At 54.5% G+C, this 18,934-nt stretch overlaps 4 protein-coding genes and 1 pseudogene across 6 annotated transcripts in view; 4 read left to right on the forward strand and 1 right to left on the reverse strand.

Moving 5' to 3' along the window:
- Positions 1-894: 894 nt before the first annotated feature.
- Positions 895-1,663, forward strand: HBA (hemoglobin, alpha 2). The gene is made up of 3 exons (NM_001077422.3): positions 895-1,028; positions 1,130-1,334; positions 1,439-1,663. The coding sequence occupies exons 1-3, from the start codon at positions 934-936 to the stop codon at positions 1,565-1,567; spliced, it is 429 nt and encodes a 142-aa protein (NP_001070890.2). The 5' UTR covers positions 895-933; the 3' UTR covers positions 1,568-1,663.
- Positions 1,664-3,948: 2,285 nt separating this feature from the next.
- Positions 3,949-4,717, forward strand: HBA1 (hemoglobin, alpha 1). The gene is made up of 3 exons (XM_003585575.4): positions 3,949-4,082; positions 4,184-4,388; positions 4,493-4,717. The coding sequence occupies exons 1-3, from the start codon at positions 3,988-3,990 to the stop codon at positions 4,619-4,621; spliced, it is 429 nt and encodes a 142-aa protein (XP_003585623.1). The 5' UTR covers positions 3,949-3,987; the 3' UTR covers positions 4,622-4,717.
- A 2,113-nt stretch (positions 4,718-6,830) lies between these two features.
- HBQ1 (hemoglobin, theta 1) lies at positions 6,831-10,155 on the forward strand. 2 transcript variants are annotated; one of them, XM_005200995.5, is made up of 3 exons: positions 6,831-6,969; positions 7,109-7,313; positions 7,615-10,155. In XM_005200995.5, the coding sequence occupies exons 1-3, from the start codon at positions 6,875-6,877 to the stop codon at positions 7,690-7,692; spliced, it is 378 nt and encodes a 125-aa protein (XP_005201052.1). In that variant the 5' UTR covers positions 6,831-6,874; the 3' UTR covers positions 7,693-10,155. The 2 variants fall into 2 exon arrangements, with proteins under 2 accessions (XP_005201052.1, NP_001073802.1); NM_001080333.2 differs by lacking the exon at positions 7,615-10,155 and adding an exon at positions 7,409-7,593 and having other exon boundaries at positions 6,865-6,969.
- On the forward strand, positions 9,723-10,001 carry LOC100294963 (small nuclear ribonucleoprotein polypeptide E pseudogene; annotated as a pseudogene).
- A 5,318-nt stretch (positions 10,156-15,473) lies between the features above and the next one.
- LUC7L (LUC7 like) overlaps positions 15,474-18,934 on the reverse strand; it is a 32,373-nt gene continuing 28,912 nt past the window's right edge. The window contains exons 9-11 of one of the 2 annotated variants that reach the window (XM_010800792.4): positions 16,968-16,997; positions 16,440-16,607; positions 15,474-15,817 (exon numbers count right to left, since the gene is read on the reverse strand). In XM_010800792.4, coding sequence (XP_010799094.2) covers positions 15,676-15,817; positions 16,440-16,607; positions 16,968-16,997 — 340 coding nt within the window. In that variant the 3' untranslated portion in view covers positions 15,474-15,675. 2 annotated transcript variants of the gene reach the window in all.

An 18,934-nucleotide genomic window follows, 5' to 3' on the forward strand; every position in this document is an offset into this window, starting at 1 on the left:
CCTCTGAATCTCCTGGGGCAGAGAGTGGGGTATGTCGACACATTCCTAGTCCACATAGACACACTGTGTGACACTATGCATGTCCCTAAGCAATCTGAGCCTTATGCACCCGACCAAAAAAATCCCCAACTTCACTGGGTCTTTGAAGTGATTTTTGAAATAATAATCCTAAGGAAGGCTGGTTGTCAGGCAGGCCCGAGTCTACCCAACCCCCACCCCAGCTCCAGCACTCTGGCTCAGTCTCTGCAGCCCCTGGGCCATAGCGCCCCATCTTATACACAGACAGACAGACACACACACTGTCAATCTCTCCTCGGCAGCACTGGGGCACGGATCTTAGCTATCAGTCCAGAGCCTTTGCAAAGACAAGAGCCCAACCCTCCAAGCTCTCCAAACTCTGAATGAGGATGGTTCCCTGGATGACAGTCTCAGGTATGTTCAGGGCTGGACACTCAGTGACCAAGTTTGAAGGGGGATGCTGGACACTAACCCCTCACCCAGACTGGGCAGAACCCCCCTCGGTCTCTGCCCTTTAGTGCGAAAGCAGCTTGCTTCACTTCGGAAAAGATTGTGTTCCTCTCCCAGACTGGCAAACGGAAACCTCCATGCTACCCCAGCGTGGGTACAAACTCGGTTCCAGGGGGTTTGGGTGGCTCAGAAAAGTGCGTGAGCTGTTCAGCCCACAGAACCAGGGTAGAAGTTACCATAAATAGCTGCATTGCAGCCAAAGCGGGACAGGGCAGGGGCCATCTTGGGACCCCGACACCCCACACACTCTCCAGACCCATCTTTCCAGGCCAGCACCTTCTGGCCTCGCGCCAGCCAATGAGCGCAGCGCGGGCGGGCGTGCCCCTGGCGCCGGGAGCATAAAAGCTCGCGCACTCGCAGCCCCGCACTCTTCTGGTCCAGACCCAGACTCTGAGAGAACCCACCATGGTGCTGTCTGCCGCCGACAAGGGCAATGTCAAGGCCGCCTGGGGCAAGGTTGGCGGCCACGCTGCAGAGTATGGCGCAGAGGCCCTGGAGAGGTGAGCACCGCACTTGCCCCGAGGGGACCGGGCCGCACGCCGGGCGCGTCCTTGTCCCGGGCCGCTCGGCCTAAGCCCGGCTTTCCCGCCTCTTCACCCAGGATGTTCCTGAGCTTCCCCACCACCAAGACCTACTTCCCCCACTTCGACCTGAGCCACGGCTCCGCGCAGGTCAAGGGCCACGGCGCGAAGGTGGCCGCCGCGCTGACCAAAGCGGTGGAACACCTGGACGACCTGCCCGGTGCCCTGTCTGAACTGAGTGACCTGCACGCTCACAAGCTGCGTGTGGACCCGGTCAACTTCAAGGTGAGCTCGCGGGCAGGGCCGGGACAGATCTGGGCTAGCGGGGCAGAGAATGCGGCGGCGCCCCCACCCAGCCCCCGCCCCCCTGACGTCCCCTCTCTCGGCAGCTTCTGAGCCACTCCCTGCTGGTGACCCTGGCCTCCCACCTCCCCAGTGATTTCACCCCCGCGGTCCACGCCTCCCTGGACAAGTTCTTGGCCAACGTGAGCACCGTGCTGACCTCCAAATACCGTTAAGCTGGAGCCTCGGCGACCCCTACCCTGGCCTGGAGCCCCCTTGCGCTCTGCGCACTCTCACCTCCTGATCTTTGAATAAAGTCTGAGTGGGCTGCAGTGTCTGTAGCCTCGGGTCTCTGTGTCCGCGAACCGGCCGGGGTGGGCGTGGTTCTCAGTCCCTAAGAGTGAGAGGGTGGAGGAGGGCGGGGAGCTAAGGCTGAGGGTCCCAGAATCTGCTGAACCAAGTTCCCCTCCTGGGAAGACTTTCAAGGGTTCTCTCTGAGGTGGGGAGTGCTGAAATGGCCACCCTGTTTTGAAATTTTTCTGATCCCCCTTAAACATAGTTAGATGAAAACAAAAGCAAACCACACAAATAGGCTCTTCCTTGTGCAAAAGTAGGGGCAGGACAACCTCCAGGAGATTCCACTTCCTCCCTATCAGAGACAAGGGGGATCGGAACAGGGATCGCGGCCCAGGCACCCGTCCTGGGTCACAGGAACTCTCTGCGGCGTTGCGGGGGAGGGGCAGTCAGTGAGAAGAGGGGCCTCTAGCTCGCTGCCGTCTTCAGCAGGCTCCTCACTCCCTTGTCCCTGGAGTCTGCGAAGCTCACTGTGCCCCTAGCCCTGCGTTCCCTGGCCTCTAAGCCCCCTCCCCACATCCATCCGGGCTTCTGGGGTCTCCTGGCAGTTCTGCCTTGGTCCTGTGAGCAACCTTCAGAAAGGCCCTTGGACTCCACTCTGGAACCTCGAACACCCAACCCACCCTGTAGCCCTTAAGGACCCAATCAGCGCCTCCAGCCCAGCCCCCCACCCTCGTCTTCAGGGCAACTCTGCGTTGGATAAAAGGTGAGGAGGGTGGCGGGGCCACTGATGATCACGTTCTTTTGGGGCAAGGACCTCTGAACAGCTGGGGAGTTACTTCCCCTCTCACCACGTACTCTTCCACTATCCCGCAGCCCCATTCACTTTTATTTAAATGTAGAAAATAAATGAAAAATTAAAATCCACCTACGTTTTCACAGGGGACTTCCCCAGCGGCTCAGTGGTTAAAAAAAAAAAAAAAAAATCTGCCTGCAAAGCAGGAGATCCAGGTTCCATCCGTGGGTCGAGAGTATCCCCTGGAGGAGGAAATGGCAACCCACTTCAGTATTCTTGCAGGAAAATCCCATGGATAGAGGGCCCTGGCGGGCTACAGTTCATGGGGTCACAAAAGAGTTGGACACGACTGAGTGACTAAACAACAACATTTTCACACACACGTGCACCTTTTTTTATGTTATTCAAAAGAGTGAGAGAGTCCCTCCATCCTGTCTCCCCAACCCCCACAGAAACAGCTGATTTTCAAAGTCTGGGACTGAGCCCACTGGCTTCTATTCTGTGCTGAGGGGATGCAGTTATGTCTATAACTGTACCTTTTTTCCCCCCCAAAAATATCATTCTACCTTACATATGTTTTCCTTCAACTTGCTCTTCTCACTGATCTGTGTATCCTCTACCTGTTTTCTGGCCAATTCATTCAGTTCTGTCTCACTTATTTCGATATTTCTGTTAATTTTCCAGTAAAATCCTTTGTCAATTGTTCTCGTAAGTCATTTGTCTTTTCTTATATCTATGCTGGAGGTCTTCCCATATTATGAATGTAAGCCTTCGGCTGAGAAACGTTCCTCAAGTCTTGCCTTAAAAGGGCCGGGGCTGCAGGAACCAGCACCCGGGGAGAAGAGACTTGAACCCAGAGCTCCATGCAAATTCTGTAACCCGCTCTCAGTATCTGTTCGTTCCAAGACTGCCACTTAGTTGCACTCAAAAACTCTCTGCGGAAAGAAAGGAATCTGGCGCCAAGGCTGAAGAGGAACAGGAGGCTTGGACTGGGGTGGGGGTGGGGTGGGGAGGAATTCGCTGATTACATGTGAACGGTGAGCCAAGTGTGTTACTGGCTGCCTCTGGCATGGACTAGGCGCACTCAATCGCCCGTTCATTCACTGATACTGCCCAAGTTTAAAATGCCCAGAGTGTGCCAAGCCTAGGTCCGGGGTGGATAGCACGGGCTGACTTACTCCCTTCCGTTCTCAAGACAGCTGACGGACTCTTACAGGATGCAGGAGCGGGCATCCACCCAGCTCCACAATCCCGCCCCTGCCACCTGGCGCGAGGCTACCACTTTCGGGGAAGGTGGACGCAGCGGGCGGGAAGCAGACGGTGGAAGCAAGAACCCCGGGTCAGAGTCCAGGTCTCCGTGGGTGGGTGAGGGAAGCACCCATCGCCCGGCCGGGCGCAGGTCGGACGCCGCGCGCCCTCTGCGGTCCAGGTCCGGCCGCGCATGCCGCGTGCCAGCCAATGAGCGCAGCGCGGGCGGGCGTGCCCCTGGCGCCGGGAGCATAAAAGCTCGCGCACTCGCAGCCCCGCACTCTTCTGGTCCAGACCCAGACTCTGAGAGAACCCACCATGGTGCTGTCTGCCGCCGACAAGGGCAATGTCAAGGCCGCCTGGGGCAAGGTTGGCGGCCACGCTGCAGAGTATGGCGCAGAGGCCCTGGAGAGGTGAGCACCGCACTTGCCCCGAGGGGACCGGGCCGCACGCCGGGCGTGTCCTTGTCCCGGGCCGCTCGGCCTAAGCCCGGCTTTCCCGCCTCTTCACCCAGGATGTTCCTGAGCTTCCCCACCACCAAGACCTACTTCCCCCACTTCGACCTGAGCCACGGCTCCGCGCAGGTCAAGGGCCACGGCGCGAAGGTGGCCGCCGCGCTGACCAAAGCGGTGGAACACCTGGACGACCTGCCCGGTGCCCTGTCTGAACTGAGTGACCTGCACGCTCACAAGCTGCGTGTGGACCCGGTCAACTTCAAGGTGAGCTCGCGGGCAGGGCCGGGACAGATCTGGGCTAGCGGGGCAGAGAATGCGGCGGCGCCCCCACCCAGCCCCCGCCCCCCTGACGTCCCCTCTCTCGGCAGCTTCTGAGCCACTCCCTGCTGGTGACCCTGGCCTCCCACCTCCCCAGTGATTTCACCCCCGCGGTCCACGCCTCCCTGGACAAGTTCTTGGCCAACGTGAGCACCGTGCTGACCTCCAAATACCGTTAAGCTGGAGCCTCGGCGACCCCTACCCTGGCCTGGAGCCCCCTTGCGCTCTGCGCACTCTCACCTCCTGATCTTTGAATAAAGTCTGAGTGGGCTGCAGTGTCTGTAGCCTCGGGTCTCTGTGTCCGCGAACCGGCCGGGGTGGGCGTGGTTCTCATTCATTGCCTCGGACTAAGGAGCTCTCAGGCAGAGGGAGAGAAGGGGAAAATGGGACGGAGGGGTGGGGGTGGAGCCTGTCCCACGGCCACTGCCTGGGATTCTCTGGGCAGCCCTCACCCTCAGCCTGGAGTGATTTCTGAGTACATTGGCCCTTCCCTGAATTCATCCCAGAGCCTTGCATGTTCATCACGGAGATTTTTGCGCAAATGATCAATTTGTTGGCGGACCTCCAGCCAGGACTCGGAGCTCTCCCGGGGGCTCCCGGAGCTGGGTGGTGGGGAGAACACAGAGGCCCTCTGGGTGCCTCCCTCCCCACCAAGTGCTTAGAGGAAGGTAGGGGTGCGTAGTGCCCTTGTAGAGCCAGGCCAGGTCCTGGAGGAACCTCTGTCACCTGGTACACCCACCCCTCCAGGACACCCACCGGGCGATTGAGGGTCTGAAAGCCTGATTTTGGGCACCCAGCTTAGGATCCACTGCACTGCCCTGAGGCCCACTGACTCCCCCTGGCGCTGCTGTGGAGAGGAGAGCCAAGGCCAGGGTGCCTACACTCAGAGGTGCTTTCTTCCCATGGAGAATGCCCCTAGCACCTGTGGCTTGAGGTGTCCAGTGCAGGCAGTGGTCCAGCCCCAAGCTTTCAGCTGGGAGCAGTGTCCTTTCTTCCCTGGGCCCAAGAGTCATCGTCAGAAAATGGATGGCAGGTTTCCTGCTTTTAGCATGTGAGCTCTCTGTAAGAGGCAGTCTTCCTTATTTTACTATTAGGCAAAATGAGAGCCTGGACTAAAAGTGGAAACAACCCAAATGTACATCGAGAGATGAGAGGACAAACAAAACGTGGTCTAAACAGACAATGGAATAAGTTATCCAGCCATAACAAGCAATGAAGTGTAAATACATGCTACAAACACAAAAGACCACGTACTGCATGATTCTATTCACATGAAATGTCCAGAATAGGCAAATTCACAGAGGCCAAGAGCAGACTGGTGATGTCCAGAGGCTGGAGGGCAGGGGTTACGGACTGACTGCTGATGGGGAGAGTGTTTCTATTTGGGATGATGAAAAGTTCTGGAATTAGATAGTGGTGATGATCACACAGTGAATATGATTAAAGTCACTGGATTGTACACCTGAAAATGGCTAAGACAGTAAATTTTATGTTATGCCAATTTCAATGCATTTTTTTTTAAAGGATGTATAGTGATGCCTGGCACAGAATGAGTGCTACATGGGTATTAGCCATTATGTGGAGGATCTATCCTGTACTGTGCCAGGTCGCTTCAGTTGTGTCCAACTCTTTGCGATCCTATGGACCACAGCCCTCCAGGCTCCTCTGTCCATGGGATTTTCCTGGCAAGAATACTGGAGTGGGTTGCCATGCCCTCCTTCAGGGGATCATCCTGACCCAGCGATCGAACCCTTGTGTTCCCAATACTCATGTCTCTTAAGTCTCCTGCATTGGCAGGTGGATTCTTTACCATTAGCGCCAACTAGATTTCTATTTGGGATGATGAGAAAGTTCTGGAATTAGTGGTGATGGTAACACATAGTGTGAATGTAGTTAAAGACACTGAATTGTATACCTCAAATGGCTAAGACAGTAAATTTTATGTGAATTTCAATGCATTTTTTAAAAAAGGATGTATAGTGATGCCTGGCACAGAATGAGTGCTTTATAGGTATTGGCTATTATTTCTAGGATCTATCCTAGCTACTCTGAATGCTCATTGTCCTGAAAAGGGCATCTGCTATGAACCAGGAACAACCTTGGGAAGAAGAAACTGTTACCTGCCTTATATTCCATAAATGAGAAAACAGACTGACGTTCAATGCCAAACTCCATGCTAAAATTCAGGGCCACCTAATATTGACACATACTAAATATCAGTTTCCAAAAATAGGGATTTCAGGGTCCAGGGCGATTGGGAAGGCCCCAGGTTAGAGCTGACGCTCCGTGGAGAGCTCCTAGACCCCTCCTGGCCAGATTCTGCGACCAGAGGCCCGGCGCCCCCTGGAGGCCAAGGGGCCAGCAGGCCGAGAGGCGCAGGCGCAGCCCAGGCTTCACCGAGACGCCGAGCGCGGGGCAGGCCGGTCTCCACCATGGTGCTGGCGCCGGCGGACCGCGCTGCAGTGCTCGCGTTGTGGCGGAAGCTCGGGACCAACGTCGGCATCTACACGACGGAGGCCCTGGAGAGGTGCGCACAGGTCCTGGCGCCTCAGGGCTCACCTGTCTTCAGCGCGCTCGGGGGATGCGTCCCCCGCCGTCCTATTCCGGAGCCCTTCCTCCCCAGGCCCCGCCATCAGGACGCGCCTCACTCGCCGTTCCTCCCGCAGGACCTTCGTGGCCTTCCCTTCCTCCAAGACCTATTTCCTCCACCTAAACTTGAGCCCCGGCTCCGCCCAGGTCGCAGCCCACGGCCAGAAGGTGGCCGACGCGCTGAGCTTGGCCGTGAACCACCTGGACGACCTGCCGGGCACCCTGTCGTACCTGCGCGAGCTGCACACGCACAAGCTGCGCGTGGACCCGGTCTTTTTCAAGGTGAGCTCGCGGGTGGGGCCGACGCCCATTGCCGGGGTAGGGGGCTCTCACCAGGCAAGGGGTGGTGCACCGCGTGGGAACCATTCTGTCTGCAGCTGCTGTGCCACTGCCTGCTGGTGACCCTCGCCCGGCACTACCCCGGAGACTTCAGCCCCAACATGCACGCCTCGCTGGTCAAGTTTCTGAACCACGTGATCTCGGCGCTGGCCCCCAGCAGTGGCTAAATTGGGAGGGTGGTAGCGGGGGTCTCCAGTGTTTGAGTAAAGTCCGCAGTCCCGGCTGTGCCCGTGTTCTCTTCTAGGGGCCTGACGAGGGTGGGACGCCCTTCCCAAAGAGAGGCGGGAAGTCTGGACAGGGGTTCTCCACTCCCACGTGGTAAGCCCCGACGCACCATGCCCTTGAGCGTGGCCACTTAGAGGTGTCGGCTGGGCCCCCGCCCGGACCGTCTTTCCCGCTGCAGCCTTCGGACACCTCACATGCACCTAGTTAGTACCGCCCGGCACAGCTTGCGAGGAAATTAGGGACGGGCGCCCCTGCCGGGGTGGAGCGGGACTGCACCTCCTGAACTGAACGCGCAGAGCACTTTCAGCAACCGGGAAGCTTGGGGTCAACGGTGCCTTTGCCAGACTCCGGACCTGGTCGGAGGTGGCGGCCCCTGCAGCGAACCCTGCCCCCATCCCACACACCAGACAGAACTCAGAGCGTCTTCCTTTAAAAATTTTTTCTCATGGAATCAATCACGGTCATCGCAGAAACTTCAGGAAACGACTCCCAATTGCTGCACCTCAACTGCCCATGCCTTCCTGTGGGTTCCGGACATACATTAACAACATGAATTTCTTTTTCCTTCTTCACAATTTCAGATACAGGATTCGTTCTTACTGTATATCTCAGCAACCTCAGCACGTTTTTTTCTTTCCTTATTAACTATAACATTTTTTCACTTAAAGGAAGCACTTGAGGTCTTTGGTGCATTAACTCCTCTTGGGCACTGAGGCCACTATTCAAATAAGGGTCACTGTGAACACGAGTGCTGCGGTACTAGGACAGTCCACCTGGTACCAGAGAGGACCACTAAGTGACCAGAGGGGTGACTCACACCCCAGTGGGGAGGGGTGATGGCACATTTGGAGAGATTTCTCATAAGAATATATTCAGTTTCACATTGACATGATCAGAGGAAACTTAACACACATGAGATGGCAGCAGCTCCCCCTAGGCGGGGCCAGAGGCAGAGAAGGCAGGCACTCGGTCTAATCCCAGCAAAGGTGTGATTTTTCACTTATGTTTTCCACTTTCACAACTAATTTGCAAAAAACCTTCCCTGAGTATTTGTAGCTAAAAGCCTACGCACTAACATTGTCATGCCCTTGGAGGATTTCTTCAGAAGTAATTTCTGGCTTTTTGAGAATATCGCCAAAATTGCTTTCCTGGGTTTCGCCAGCAGATGAGCGCCTTGCACCCTTGGCCGCCTCACTTGCTCACTGCTAGAAGGCCACCCACTTCCCAGGGTAGCGTTCTTCCTCAGGTTGATCCAGATTTTGCCCATTTTTTCCCGGGTATTTCCTGGGGGGACTCTTTCCTCCAAATAAACCCAGCCCTTCCTCAGGTCTCTGGGCCCAACCACGCTCCATGGCTCTGCCTGTTCTGAGCTGCCATTTCCGATCTACACCCTCATTTATGACAATTAGGAATGCTGGATAAGACCCTTTCCACCCTCTAACAGCAAGTGGATTCGGAATCTTCAGACCAGATAACTAAGTGAAGGTGAGAACTCAGATGTCACAGCACCTAAACCACCTGGGTTCTGAGGTATTTTCCAAAATGAGCAAACTTGAGCTGAAATTTTTTCCTTACGGGTTCACAGTTCAAAGGGCCAGTAAAAGGTGATATACCCAAAAGGTGACTTTCCCATAAACCTGGGGCCCTAAAGATATCCCACTGGGTTATCCTTTCTCCAAATACAGGGACTGGTAAAAAGAAATAATAAACAGAAAGAAAAAAGGCCCTGGCTATTCAGCAGAAAAGAAAACATGCTTCCCTAATAAAATGAAATCACATGCTGATATGCAAACAAATCCCCCCACCCCCCGCCGAGAAATAAGTACTTCACAGGCCACAAGGTGCCAGGGCTGACAAACTCACCAGGCACACAGGGCGAGGCACCTGCATGAAAGCCAGCAGCCACTGCAGATGCCACCTTCAATGCAACTTGGCTTGAAACATCTGCAGGGAACCACAGAATATAAAAAGGCACATAGCAGGACTTATCTGGTGGTCCAGTGGTTAATCTGCCTGCAACTAAACTTGAGTGCCACAACTGAGCCCACATGCAGTGAAGAAAATTTAAAAAGATAGAAATAGGTTTTCTGAGAGTGCAGAGCAGTGTGGTGCTTGTGAGCTTCCAGCATGGCGTACCAGGGCCAGGGCTGGAATGTGCAGAAGGGGCAGGTGCAGCCCATCAATCTCATCTTCAGATGCTTGCAAAATAGATCGCGGATTCAAGTGTGGCTTTATGAGCAGGTGAATATGTGGACAGAGGGCTGTACCATTGGTTTTGATGAATATATGAACCTTGTATTAGATGATGCAGAAGACATTCATTCTAAAACAAAGTCAAGAAAACAACTGGGTCGGATCATGCTAAAAGGAGATAACATTACTCTGCTCCAAAGTGTCTCCAACTAGAAGTGACAGATGAAGTGAGAAATTGTTTGGCAATACCGTTGTTTTTAGGTGTCCTTTGTTAGAGATGTAGTTCTAAAACATGTATTCATATTGTTCTGCTCACCCTTGTTATTACCAGATGACAATAAATGCTGTGGGACGTTTTTTTTTTTAAGATAGAAATAGCGTTACGATTTCCAAGGTGACAGAGTAGAAAACAGGGTGTTAAAATATTCTAACACAACCCCCCAACCCCGGGGAGGAGGGCTGAGCTGGGCAAAAATGGAAGGAAAAATGTAAAGACCCCAAAAAATGGCATCAACAAAACAAAGGAGGAATTCCCTGGCGGCCCAATGGTTAGGACTCCACACTTCCACTGCCCAGGGCACAGGCTCAGCTCCTGGTCAGGGAGCTAGTCTCACTTGCTCTGTGGTGCATGGGTTGGTCAGTCAAGTTCATTCTGGTTTAACTTTCTGGCCAACCCAATATTGACTGTGTGACTTAAATGACTCAAAGAAGGGATAAAGATCAGACTTGAGGCTTAAAGATGAAAAGCGCAAATACAGTAAAAAGAATTATCAATGGATCCAGAGACTAAAGTGGACCCTGCAGCGCTCCCTTCTGGTGTTCTCATGTGGGCACCTCCCCTTGTGTGGCTGTTCGTTGCTGTTTTTAAATTTTATTGGCATATTGTCGCTATACAATGTTGCATTAGTTTCTGATATATAACAAAGCGAGTCAGTTATACAGACATGTAATAGTTTGCATTTGTTAATCCCAAATTCCCCATCCATCCCTCACTGAAGCTTTTTTTAATGTGGTAAAATACAGGGCTTCCCTGTTGTTCACTGGTAATCTGCCTGCAATGTAGCCGACCCAGGTCGATCTCTGGGTTGGGAAGATCCCCTGGAGAAGGGCATGGCAAACCATTCCAGTATTCTTTCATAGAGAACTCCACAGACAGATGCCTGATGGGTCACATCAGACAGATGCCCATGGGGTCGCAGAGCCTGTCAAACATGACTGAGTGATTAACACTAACTCATGCAAAATATAGGTAACACACACTTACCAGTTCAACCACTGTAAAGAGTGCGGCTCAGTGGCATTCATTTGATTCACAACAGTGTGCCATCACCACCTCTAGCCAGCTCCAGAACTTTCTTACAGCCCCAAAGGAAGCCCTTTGTCTACTACCAGGCACCCCCTCCACACCTCTCCCAGCCCAGCCCCATGGCTTTACTGATCCTGGCCTTTCCATGTAAATGTACACAGCTTGTGGTCTCTCGTGTCCAGCATGTCGCTCAGCACATTCTCAAGGCTCACTGGTGCTGGACCTGCATCTGACCTGATGCCCTGATGCTCAGGAGCTGTGGGACAATTAATGCGTGCTGTCTGTGGTGATTTTCAAGGACAGCAAAGCTCTCTGGAAGGACTGTGGGGCAGATGAGGGCACCGAGGAGCCGGCGATGTACCGCAGGTCCTGTCTGCAGTGTTTTGTGCTCTCTTCTGCTCAGAGGCGGGGCCTGGCCTGGGGCTGAAAGGCCTGGATCCCAAGGTGGCTGCACTTGGGCAGGTGTTCCAAAGGGGACAGGAGCAGCCCCAGAAGGCCCAGGACAATGTAATAGTGCACTGTAACATATCACGCTGTTGTTCAATTGCCCAGTCGCCTCCAACTCTTTGTGACCCCATGGACTGCAGCATGCCAGGCCTCCCTGTCCCTAACCATTTCCGAAAATTTGCCCAAGCTCATGACCACTGTATCAGTGATACCATCCATTCATCCCATCCTCTGATGTATCACACTAAACTCCATTCTGTACTGCATACTTGAAGTTGCTGAGTAGTGCTTAAAACTTATCATAGGAAAAAAATCATTTTGCAAAATATATCAAGTCATTAGAACGTACACATAAAACTAAAATAACATTTGTCAATTTAATTTCAATAAGAATTTTAAAAAGAAGGTGGCCAGGATCCAGGTGGGGGAAGTCCCCTTGGCCAGCAGTTAGCAGCTTCTCTCTTGAACTGTGAGGACAGCACCACCTCCTCAGGAGGGCAGCCCTGAGCCCACGGGCACCAGCAGGGAAGTCAGGCAGGCAGGCTGGGGGTGGCACGGGGGAGGGCAGAGAAGGGGGAGAGCAGACGCAAGAGGGTGGCACTCGCCAGCGCTGTGGGGGCTCAGGACACGCAGGGACCCCCAGGCTTCCCTCACGGGCTCCCAAGTGCCCCTGGGTGGGAGCAGAGGGCCGCCTCAGGCCAGGGTTCACTGGCACCTGGGGGCAGACCTCGTGTTGACCCCTATCACATGCCACCCTGTGCTGGGGGTGTGGGTGGTTACCTGAGGGCCTGGCTTAGGGCTTGTGGAGTGGACATAGAGCAAGCCGCTCACCGCGCCGCGATCAGGCCCAGGATGGCTCTGCCCTCTTCCCCTAGGTCCAAACAAGTGTCAGCATCGTATGTGCCAATGACAAGAGCTAGGAGACCTGCCCTAAGCTGTCCCAGAGATGCCACTGAGGGCTTGTGGCCCAGCTGTCAGGGTGCTTCGGACCAGCAGCAGCCCGGGTAAACAGCTACATTCTTGGTACTGGTACAGGCTAGAGTTGGTGGGGTGGACGAACCCTGTTGACACCACACTCAGAAGTAACTGATGTTGATCACAAGTCGCATTCTGCGATTCCAGAGACAGACAGCAGACCAGTGGCTGTCAAAGGCTGGGGCCGAGGGGCATGCCTGCTGGTGGGTGTGGGGCTGGGGTGACGAGACGCCCCAATGCCACAGTGATAAACACGACACTGCAAGCACACTGAAGACCACTAGACCGTACGCTTTCGAGCGGCTGAAATGTTGAATTTTATGAGATAAGTTTATCTCCATCAAAAAACCAACCAACCTACCTGCAGAAAAAGAAACCTACATTCTTGGATCCCTCCCCTGATCCACAGGAAGCCTAGAGGGGCTCACACCACCTGCTACAACAAGGCCTGTGGGTGACAGGGGCACGGGATGAAGTCCCAGCACTGCTCAGCTCAGCCCGGCCGCCAGAGCAGGACCACCCTGTTTAAGGCAGGGGACCCTTCCGAGGCACAACCCCTTCTCCACATGCACAAACCATGGCTGGACACCGGCCCCACCCCTGGAAATCAATCCCTCCTGGTTCCCAGGCCAGCCGAGTGCACGCACCTGCTGCACAGCCCTCACCCTGGGAAGATGGCCCGTGTCCACACGCCGCAGCAAGGGTCTGGACCGCCGTTAAGGCCGTGGAGTCCCACAGAGCTGCAGGGCCAACACCATCCCTCCAGCCCTCAGGTCCCAAGACTGCAGGCCTGGGCCTTGCTAGAGACCCCCAAAGAGAGGGGCAGAAACCAAAGCATCCCTGCCCCCAGCCACAGGCCCCCCGCCTGCCCCATGGACAGACTGGGGCCTCCGTGCCACACCCCTCACCCCCGCTCCTGAGCGGAAGATTGGGGCTGGGGGAGTCCCTGAGAACTTGGGGACTGAAGGGGCCAAGGGCACCACACAGCCCTGGGTCTGACCACAGGCCCCTGGAGATCTGCACCTATGGGCTCGGCCAACCCCTCTCTCACCGAGGACTGCCATCACCGCCCGCTCCCGGCATCCCTGCTAAGCCAGCGCTTCCCCACAGCAGCACTCTAACAAGGACGAGAGGGTGCGGGTGAGCGGTGCCCTCCTCCCAGCACCCTCCCGGTGCCACCCCTGGAGCCGCGCTCACCCAGGCTGGGCTGTGGCCTCCAGAGCAGCCCGCTGTACACCTGCGCCCAGTGGAGTGGAGCCAGCTGAGGAGCCGAGGCTCAGGGGCTGGGGGGATCCAGGCAGCCCCTGCAGTCAGGCCAGGGCACGCCAGGGGCAGGCAGGTGCCTCTGGACTGACGAGCAAGCACCCAGCTGTGGGGGGAGCAGAAGCCTCCCCCCAGGCATCTTTGACCCCAGCCCATCTGCTTTCTCACTGGGACCTCCAGGCTCCTATAAGGTCAGGGACGCCATCTACCCGCTGCCTCTTCAAAACCAGCCTCCAGGGATGGCAGCAGACAGAGTGCCACGCAACCGTGCGTCAGAAATGCAAGCATGTGTGCCCTGTCACCACAACACAAACAGAACAGACCCCCAAACACCCCCTTGGGAGGTTAAGAATGGAGACCTGAGGAGCTGGGCAGTCTTTGCCCTGGCTGCCCACTCAGTCCAGACCCCTCCGTCACGAGCCGGGTTGCAGGGTGGAGTCAGGAAACCACCAGCACAGCCTGGGCTTCTCTGCCTGCCCCCGCCCACACCCACCTCTGCCCTCCTAGGGCTTTCCGCCCTGCTTTCCCAGGGCTTTTATCTACTTCCCACAAAGATGGCACGTCCCCTGCTCCCCCGCAGGTACCTACCTGGTCTCTCAGTGGCCACTCTGGCCCAGCCTGGCTGCAGGCCAGGGCAACACCCCTGGGCGGAGGAACATCGCTGATGCCAGACCTCTTTTCCGTGGACACAGGTGGCTGGGGGAGACCCTGCCAGAGGGCAGCAGAGCAGCCCACTACCCACATCCCTCCAGAGGGAAACAAACCGCAGTGAGGAGCCTAGAAGACGACCACCGACCACGCCCTGGGGCTGGCAGCCACACGACCCAGACCCAGTGTCCATGTGCTCTGCACAGGGGTGTGGGTGTGTGTTTCACAACGTGGCCATCAGAAGCTACCTCCAAAAATAAAACCACACACTCCCCTGATGAACTTTCCTGGTAGCTCAGACGGTAAAGAATCTGCCTGCCAATGCATGAGACCTAAGAGACACAGGTTCGATCCCTGGGTCGGAAAGATCCCCTGGAGAAGGGAATGGTAATCCATTTCAGTAGTCTTGCCTGGAGAATCCCATGGACAGAGGAGCCTGGCCGCTACAGTCCATAGGGTTACAAAGAGTCAGACACGACTGAGCACGCCACAGTCATCCTCCCCCTGAAAAGTGAAAAAATGAAAGAGCTCCCAGTTGTATCTTCAAAACAGCTCACTTTAGTCTCGAGATACAAGCGGAAGAGCTGAGGGAGACTGGATAATACCACCAGCCCTGCCAAGGGTGAGCAGAACCACGACTGACCCCAAAGTCAACATGCCTTCCTCTGAGGACCTTGTGGCCATCATGTCGACCTTTCCGTGGGTCTTTCTTTGCTCTGACTAACTCCAAGAGGGGGAACTGCAGCTTATTTGAGCTCCAGTGCTGGGCGGAGGCTGCTGACCACAAACCAGACAAGCAGTCCTCCAAAGAAATGGGGGAAGAGAACAAGCTTGGACCTCAGAAAGACACATGGGGCTGGGAGAGCAGACGGCTGAGTGCCTCTGGCTCCGTCAGCGCGCAGAACGCCAAAAGGCAGAGGGGAGCCCGAGGATGAGTCACATTTCTGGGCTACGTGCAGGTGACCTGGGCGTGCCCCCCACCCTGTGGAAGGCTCGGCAAGTCCAGCGCAGCCAGGACAGCAGAGAACGCACCGCGGCAGCCAGGAGGCAGTCTGTCAGGTTGTTTATTCCCGCTCGACACAACCCAGAACACAGGAGCAACTCTGTACACCTCTAGAAACTCACAGCTAGCTCCAAAACAATAGAAATGTTAAACTACAAAAGATTAGCTGTATTCAGCAAATAGAAAGGGTAACGTGAGGCCGTGTCAGACGTGGATCGGACTATTTACAGTGCCTGGGCGTGGGCTCAGATCTCGCCGGCCTCCTTCTCCTCCGACCTCCGCGATGCGGCCTTCCCGTTGGCACTCTCAAGCCTCCAGTCGGTGGCCCCCCGCTCACTCCGCCCGCGCTCCCAGGACTCCTCCCTTGAAGTCCGCTCTCGGGAGAACCTGGGAAAAGGGAACCAGAGGCTCATCGAGGGCTGGCCCTCCCTCCTGGGTGCTCCCCAGGCACTGACACCTTGGACTGTCCGTGCGAGGAAAGGGAAGACCCACACAGCTGGGAGGGCCCAGCAGGCACCGCACAGGGAGGGCAGGGCCGCCAACACAGAGTGGCATTTCCAAAGGGTTCTAGTAACAGGAACAGCTTTCACTAAAATGTAAACAGTGCAAAGGAAAATATAGCACGAGTTGATCCATTATGTAAAAACACAATGGAGAAAAAGTATTACCAAAGCGAATGGTGGGCGTCTCCAAACATGATCATTAGTGGTGTGTGTGTTTTTTTTAAATCACCACAACCGAGGTGAGCAGCCTACTAGGGCTGTGTGTACCAAGTGGCGGTGCATGTGTAGCCCAAGCATGGCCACGCCTACACGTGACACCTCTGCAGCTCTCAACTGTCCAGCCATGAAGCCACCTGCTGCCCCCAGCAGGTGGACTCCCAGAGCCCTGGGCCCCGTCAGGACCCTCAAGGCCTCAACGCTCAGTCCCTGGGTGACAGACCCCAGGCCCTGGCGCACTGAGCAGGGCTCACCTCCTGCTGCAGATACTAAAGGAGCAGAGTAGTTACTTGTATTTCGAGCTCCGGTCCCTGGATGCCCGTCGATGGCCACGGCTGTGGCTCCGGGAGCGGCTTCGGTGGCGCCGGTGTCTGTCTCGGGACCGGGAGCGGGACGACTTCCGCCGCTCTCTGGAAGTTGACCTCGATCGCCTGCGACGTCGGTCCCGGGAGCGCGACCTGCAACAGAGGCTGTGCTGACACCTTACTGCTGTCTCTGCTCTCTCCTCCCAGACTTGTAACCCGGGTTCACAACCCTCCCCTCAACGGCACCCTGGTCATGAATAACTGCCAGACCCTCCCCACCGATGCTTCTGGAAACATGCCAGGAACGTTCTGATCATCCCTCTCACTGACAGTGGACACCCACCCCATGCTGCACGGAGCCCCAATCAGGGCTCTCCTTCTAACCCACGCTCTGTGCCCTTCGCGACCAACCCTGACCCCAGACAACAAATGCCAAGTTATAAAGGCTAAGTATCAAGAAAAAAGCACATGAAAAAGGACATCTTACTGAGAATGTATCAATAGAAAACCTACCTCCTGCGATCTCTTGTTCTTGATCCAGACCTAAAATGGAAAAAAAGATGAGCAATTTCCTAAAAACAGCCCAATTCCTTACAGCTGAGGGGAGGTGCCCCACGTCCACATGGTGACGAGGGTCAACTTCCCACAGGACCTGCTATGAGGCCCGCCCCGGGCCCCCCACCTGTTGGAGGGAGAAGGAAGAGATCAGCACCCAGGGGTCCACGCTGCACTGAGCTGAACCAGTGGTTCTGCAAACTTCACAGTGGACACCAACCCAGCTACACAGATAGTCACAGTGCAGGGCTGGGCAGGACACCCAAGCTCCAAACACAGGCTCACTTTCCCAGGAAACAGTACACAATCAGCAATCTAAGAAATGCACTCGAGGGACCTTCCCTGGTGGTCCAGTGGTTGAGAATCCACCCTGCAACGCAGAGGACATGAGTTCAATCCCTGGTCAGGGAACTAAGATCCCATACGCCATGGGGAAACTAAGATCGTGTGCCACAACTACTGAGTCTACGCGCTCTGGAGCCCGTGGCCCTACAGAAAGATTCCACATGGTAAGAGGAAGACCCTCAGTTCAATTCAGTTCAGTCGCTCAGTCGTGTCTGACTCTTTGTGACCCCATGAACCGCAGCACGCCAGGTCTCCCCGTCCATCACCAACTCCCGGAGTCCACCCAAACCCACGTCCATTGAGTCGGTGATGCCGTCCAGCCATCTCATCCTCTGTCGTCCCCTTCTCCTCCTGCCCTCAATCTTTCCTAGCATCAGGGACTTTTAAAATGAGTCAGCTCTTTGCATCAGGTGGCCAAAGTACCAGGAGTTTCAGCTTCAACATCAGTTCTTCCAATGAACACTCAGGACTGATCTCCTTTAGGATGGACTGGTTGGATCTCCTTGCAGTCCAAGGGACTCTCAAGAGTCTTCTCCAACACCACAGTTCAAAAGCATCAATTCTTCGGTGCATAGCTTTCTCCACAGTCCAACTCTCACATCCATACACGACCACTGGAAAAACCATAGCCTTGACTAGACGGACCTCTGTTAGCAAAGTAATGTCTCTGCTTTTCAATATACTGTCATATATATAGGTGGACATATATATAGGTTGGTTATAACTTTCCTTCCAAGGAGTAAGCGTCTTTTAATTTCATGGCTGCAATTACCATCTGCAGTGATTCTGGAGCCCCAAAAAATTAAGTCAGCCACTGTTTCCCCATCTATTTGCCATGAAGTGATGGGACCAGATGCCATGATCTTCGTTTTCTGAATGTTGAGCTTTAAGCCAACCTTTTCACTCTCCTCTTTCACTTTCATCAAGAGGCTCTTTAGTTCTTCACTTTCTGCCGTAAGGGTGGTGTCATCTGCATATCTGAGGTTATTGATATTTCTCCTGGCAATCTTGATTCCAGCTTGTGCTTCCTCCAGCCCAGCATTTCTCATATTGTACTCTGCATATAAGTTAAATAAGCAGGGTGACAATATACAGCCATGACGTACTCCTTTTCCTATTTGGAACCAGTCTGTTGTTCGCTACATGCCTCAATTAAGATCCGATGCAGCCAAATTAATATTAAAAAAAAAAAGAAATACACTTGACAACAAGAGTGAACTTCTCACATCCTGTTCTAAGCAGCGATTTTCAACCTGTGAAGGAGGAAGTGACAAAAGATGCTGCTCACACACCATGTGGCTGGAGGGTGATTTGATAAAAACTCCAGGAAAGTAATTTCCTTAACACCTACCAGTATTTATATATTAAATTCCTCTCTCCCAGGAATTCTAAGGAACTTTATATATACTCAAATACATTCAAGGATGATCGTGCTCGCACTCATTCAAAAAAAGTTTTATAATAAGTCACCAAAAATTAAAATTAAAAAGCAAAGTTAACAAAGGTCAACAAGTGGGACTACATCAGACTAAAAAGCTTCTGCACAATGAAGGTAACCATCCGCGAAATGAAAAAGCAAC

This window comes from Bos taurus, chromosome 25, assembly GCF_002263795.3.
Source record: "Bos taurus isolate L1 Dominette 01449 registration number 42190680 breed Hereford chromosome 25, ARS-UCD2.0, whole genome shotgun sequence".
In the NCBI taxonomy this organism is placed as follows: Eukaryota; Metazoa; Chordata; class Mammalia; order Artiodactyla; family Bovidae; genus Bos; species Bos taurus.

Bases quoted from the DNA above. Each gene is read 5' to 3' on its own strand.
- HBA (NM_001077422.3), top strand. From the start codon at position 934: ATGGTGCTGTCTGCCGCCGACAAGGGCAATGTCAAGGCCGCCTGGGGC. The intron at 1,029-1,129 runs GTGAGCACCGCA...CTCTTCACCCAG, and splicing joins GGCGCAGAGGCCCTGGAGAG to GATGTTCCTGAGCTTCCCCA. The intron at 1,335-1,438 runs GTGAGCTCGCGG...CTCTCTCGGCAG, and splicing joins TGGACCCGGTCAACTTCAAG to CTTCTGAGCCACTCCCTGCT.
- HBQ1 (NM_001080333.2), top strand. From the start codon at position 6,875: ATGGTGCTGGCGCCGGCGGACCGCGCTGCAGTGCTCGCGTTGTGGCGG. The intron at 6,970-7,108 runs GTGCGCACAGGT...TTCCTCCCGCAG, and splicing joins ACGACGGAGGCCCTGGAGAG to GACCTTCGTGGCCTTCCCTT. The intron at 7,314-7,408 runs GTGAGCTCGCGG...TTCTGTCTGCAG, and splicing joins TGGACCCGGTCTTTTTCAAG to CTGCTGTGCCACTGCCTGCT.
- HBA1 (XM_003585575.4), top strand. From the start codon at position 3,988: ATGGTGCTGTCTGCCGCCGACAAGGGCAATGTCAAGGCCGCCTGGGGC. The intron at 4,083-4,183 runs GTGAGCACCGCA...CTCTTCACCCAG, and splicing joins GGCGCAGAGGCCCTGGAGAG to GATGTTCCTGAGCTTCCCCA. The intron at 4,389-4,492 runs GTGAGCTCGCGG...CTCTCTCGGCAG, and splicing joins TGGACCCGGTCAACTTCAAG to CTTCTGAGCCACTCCCTGCT.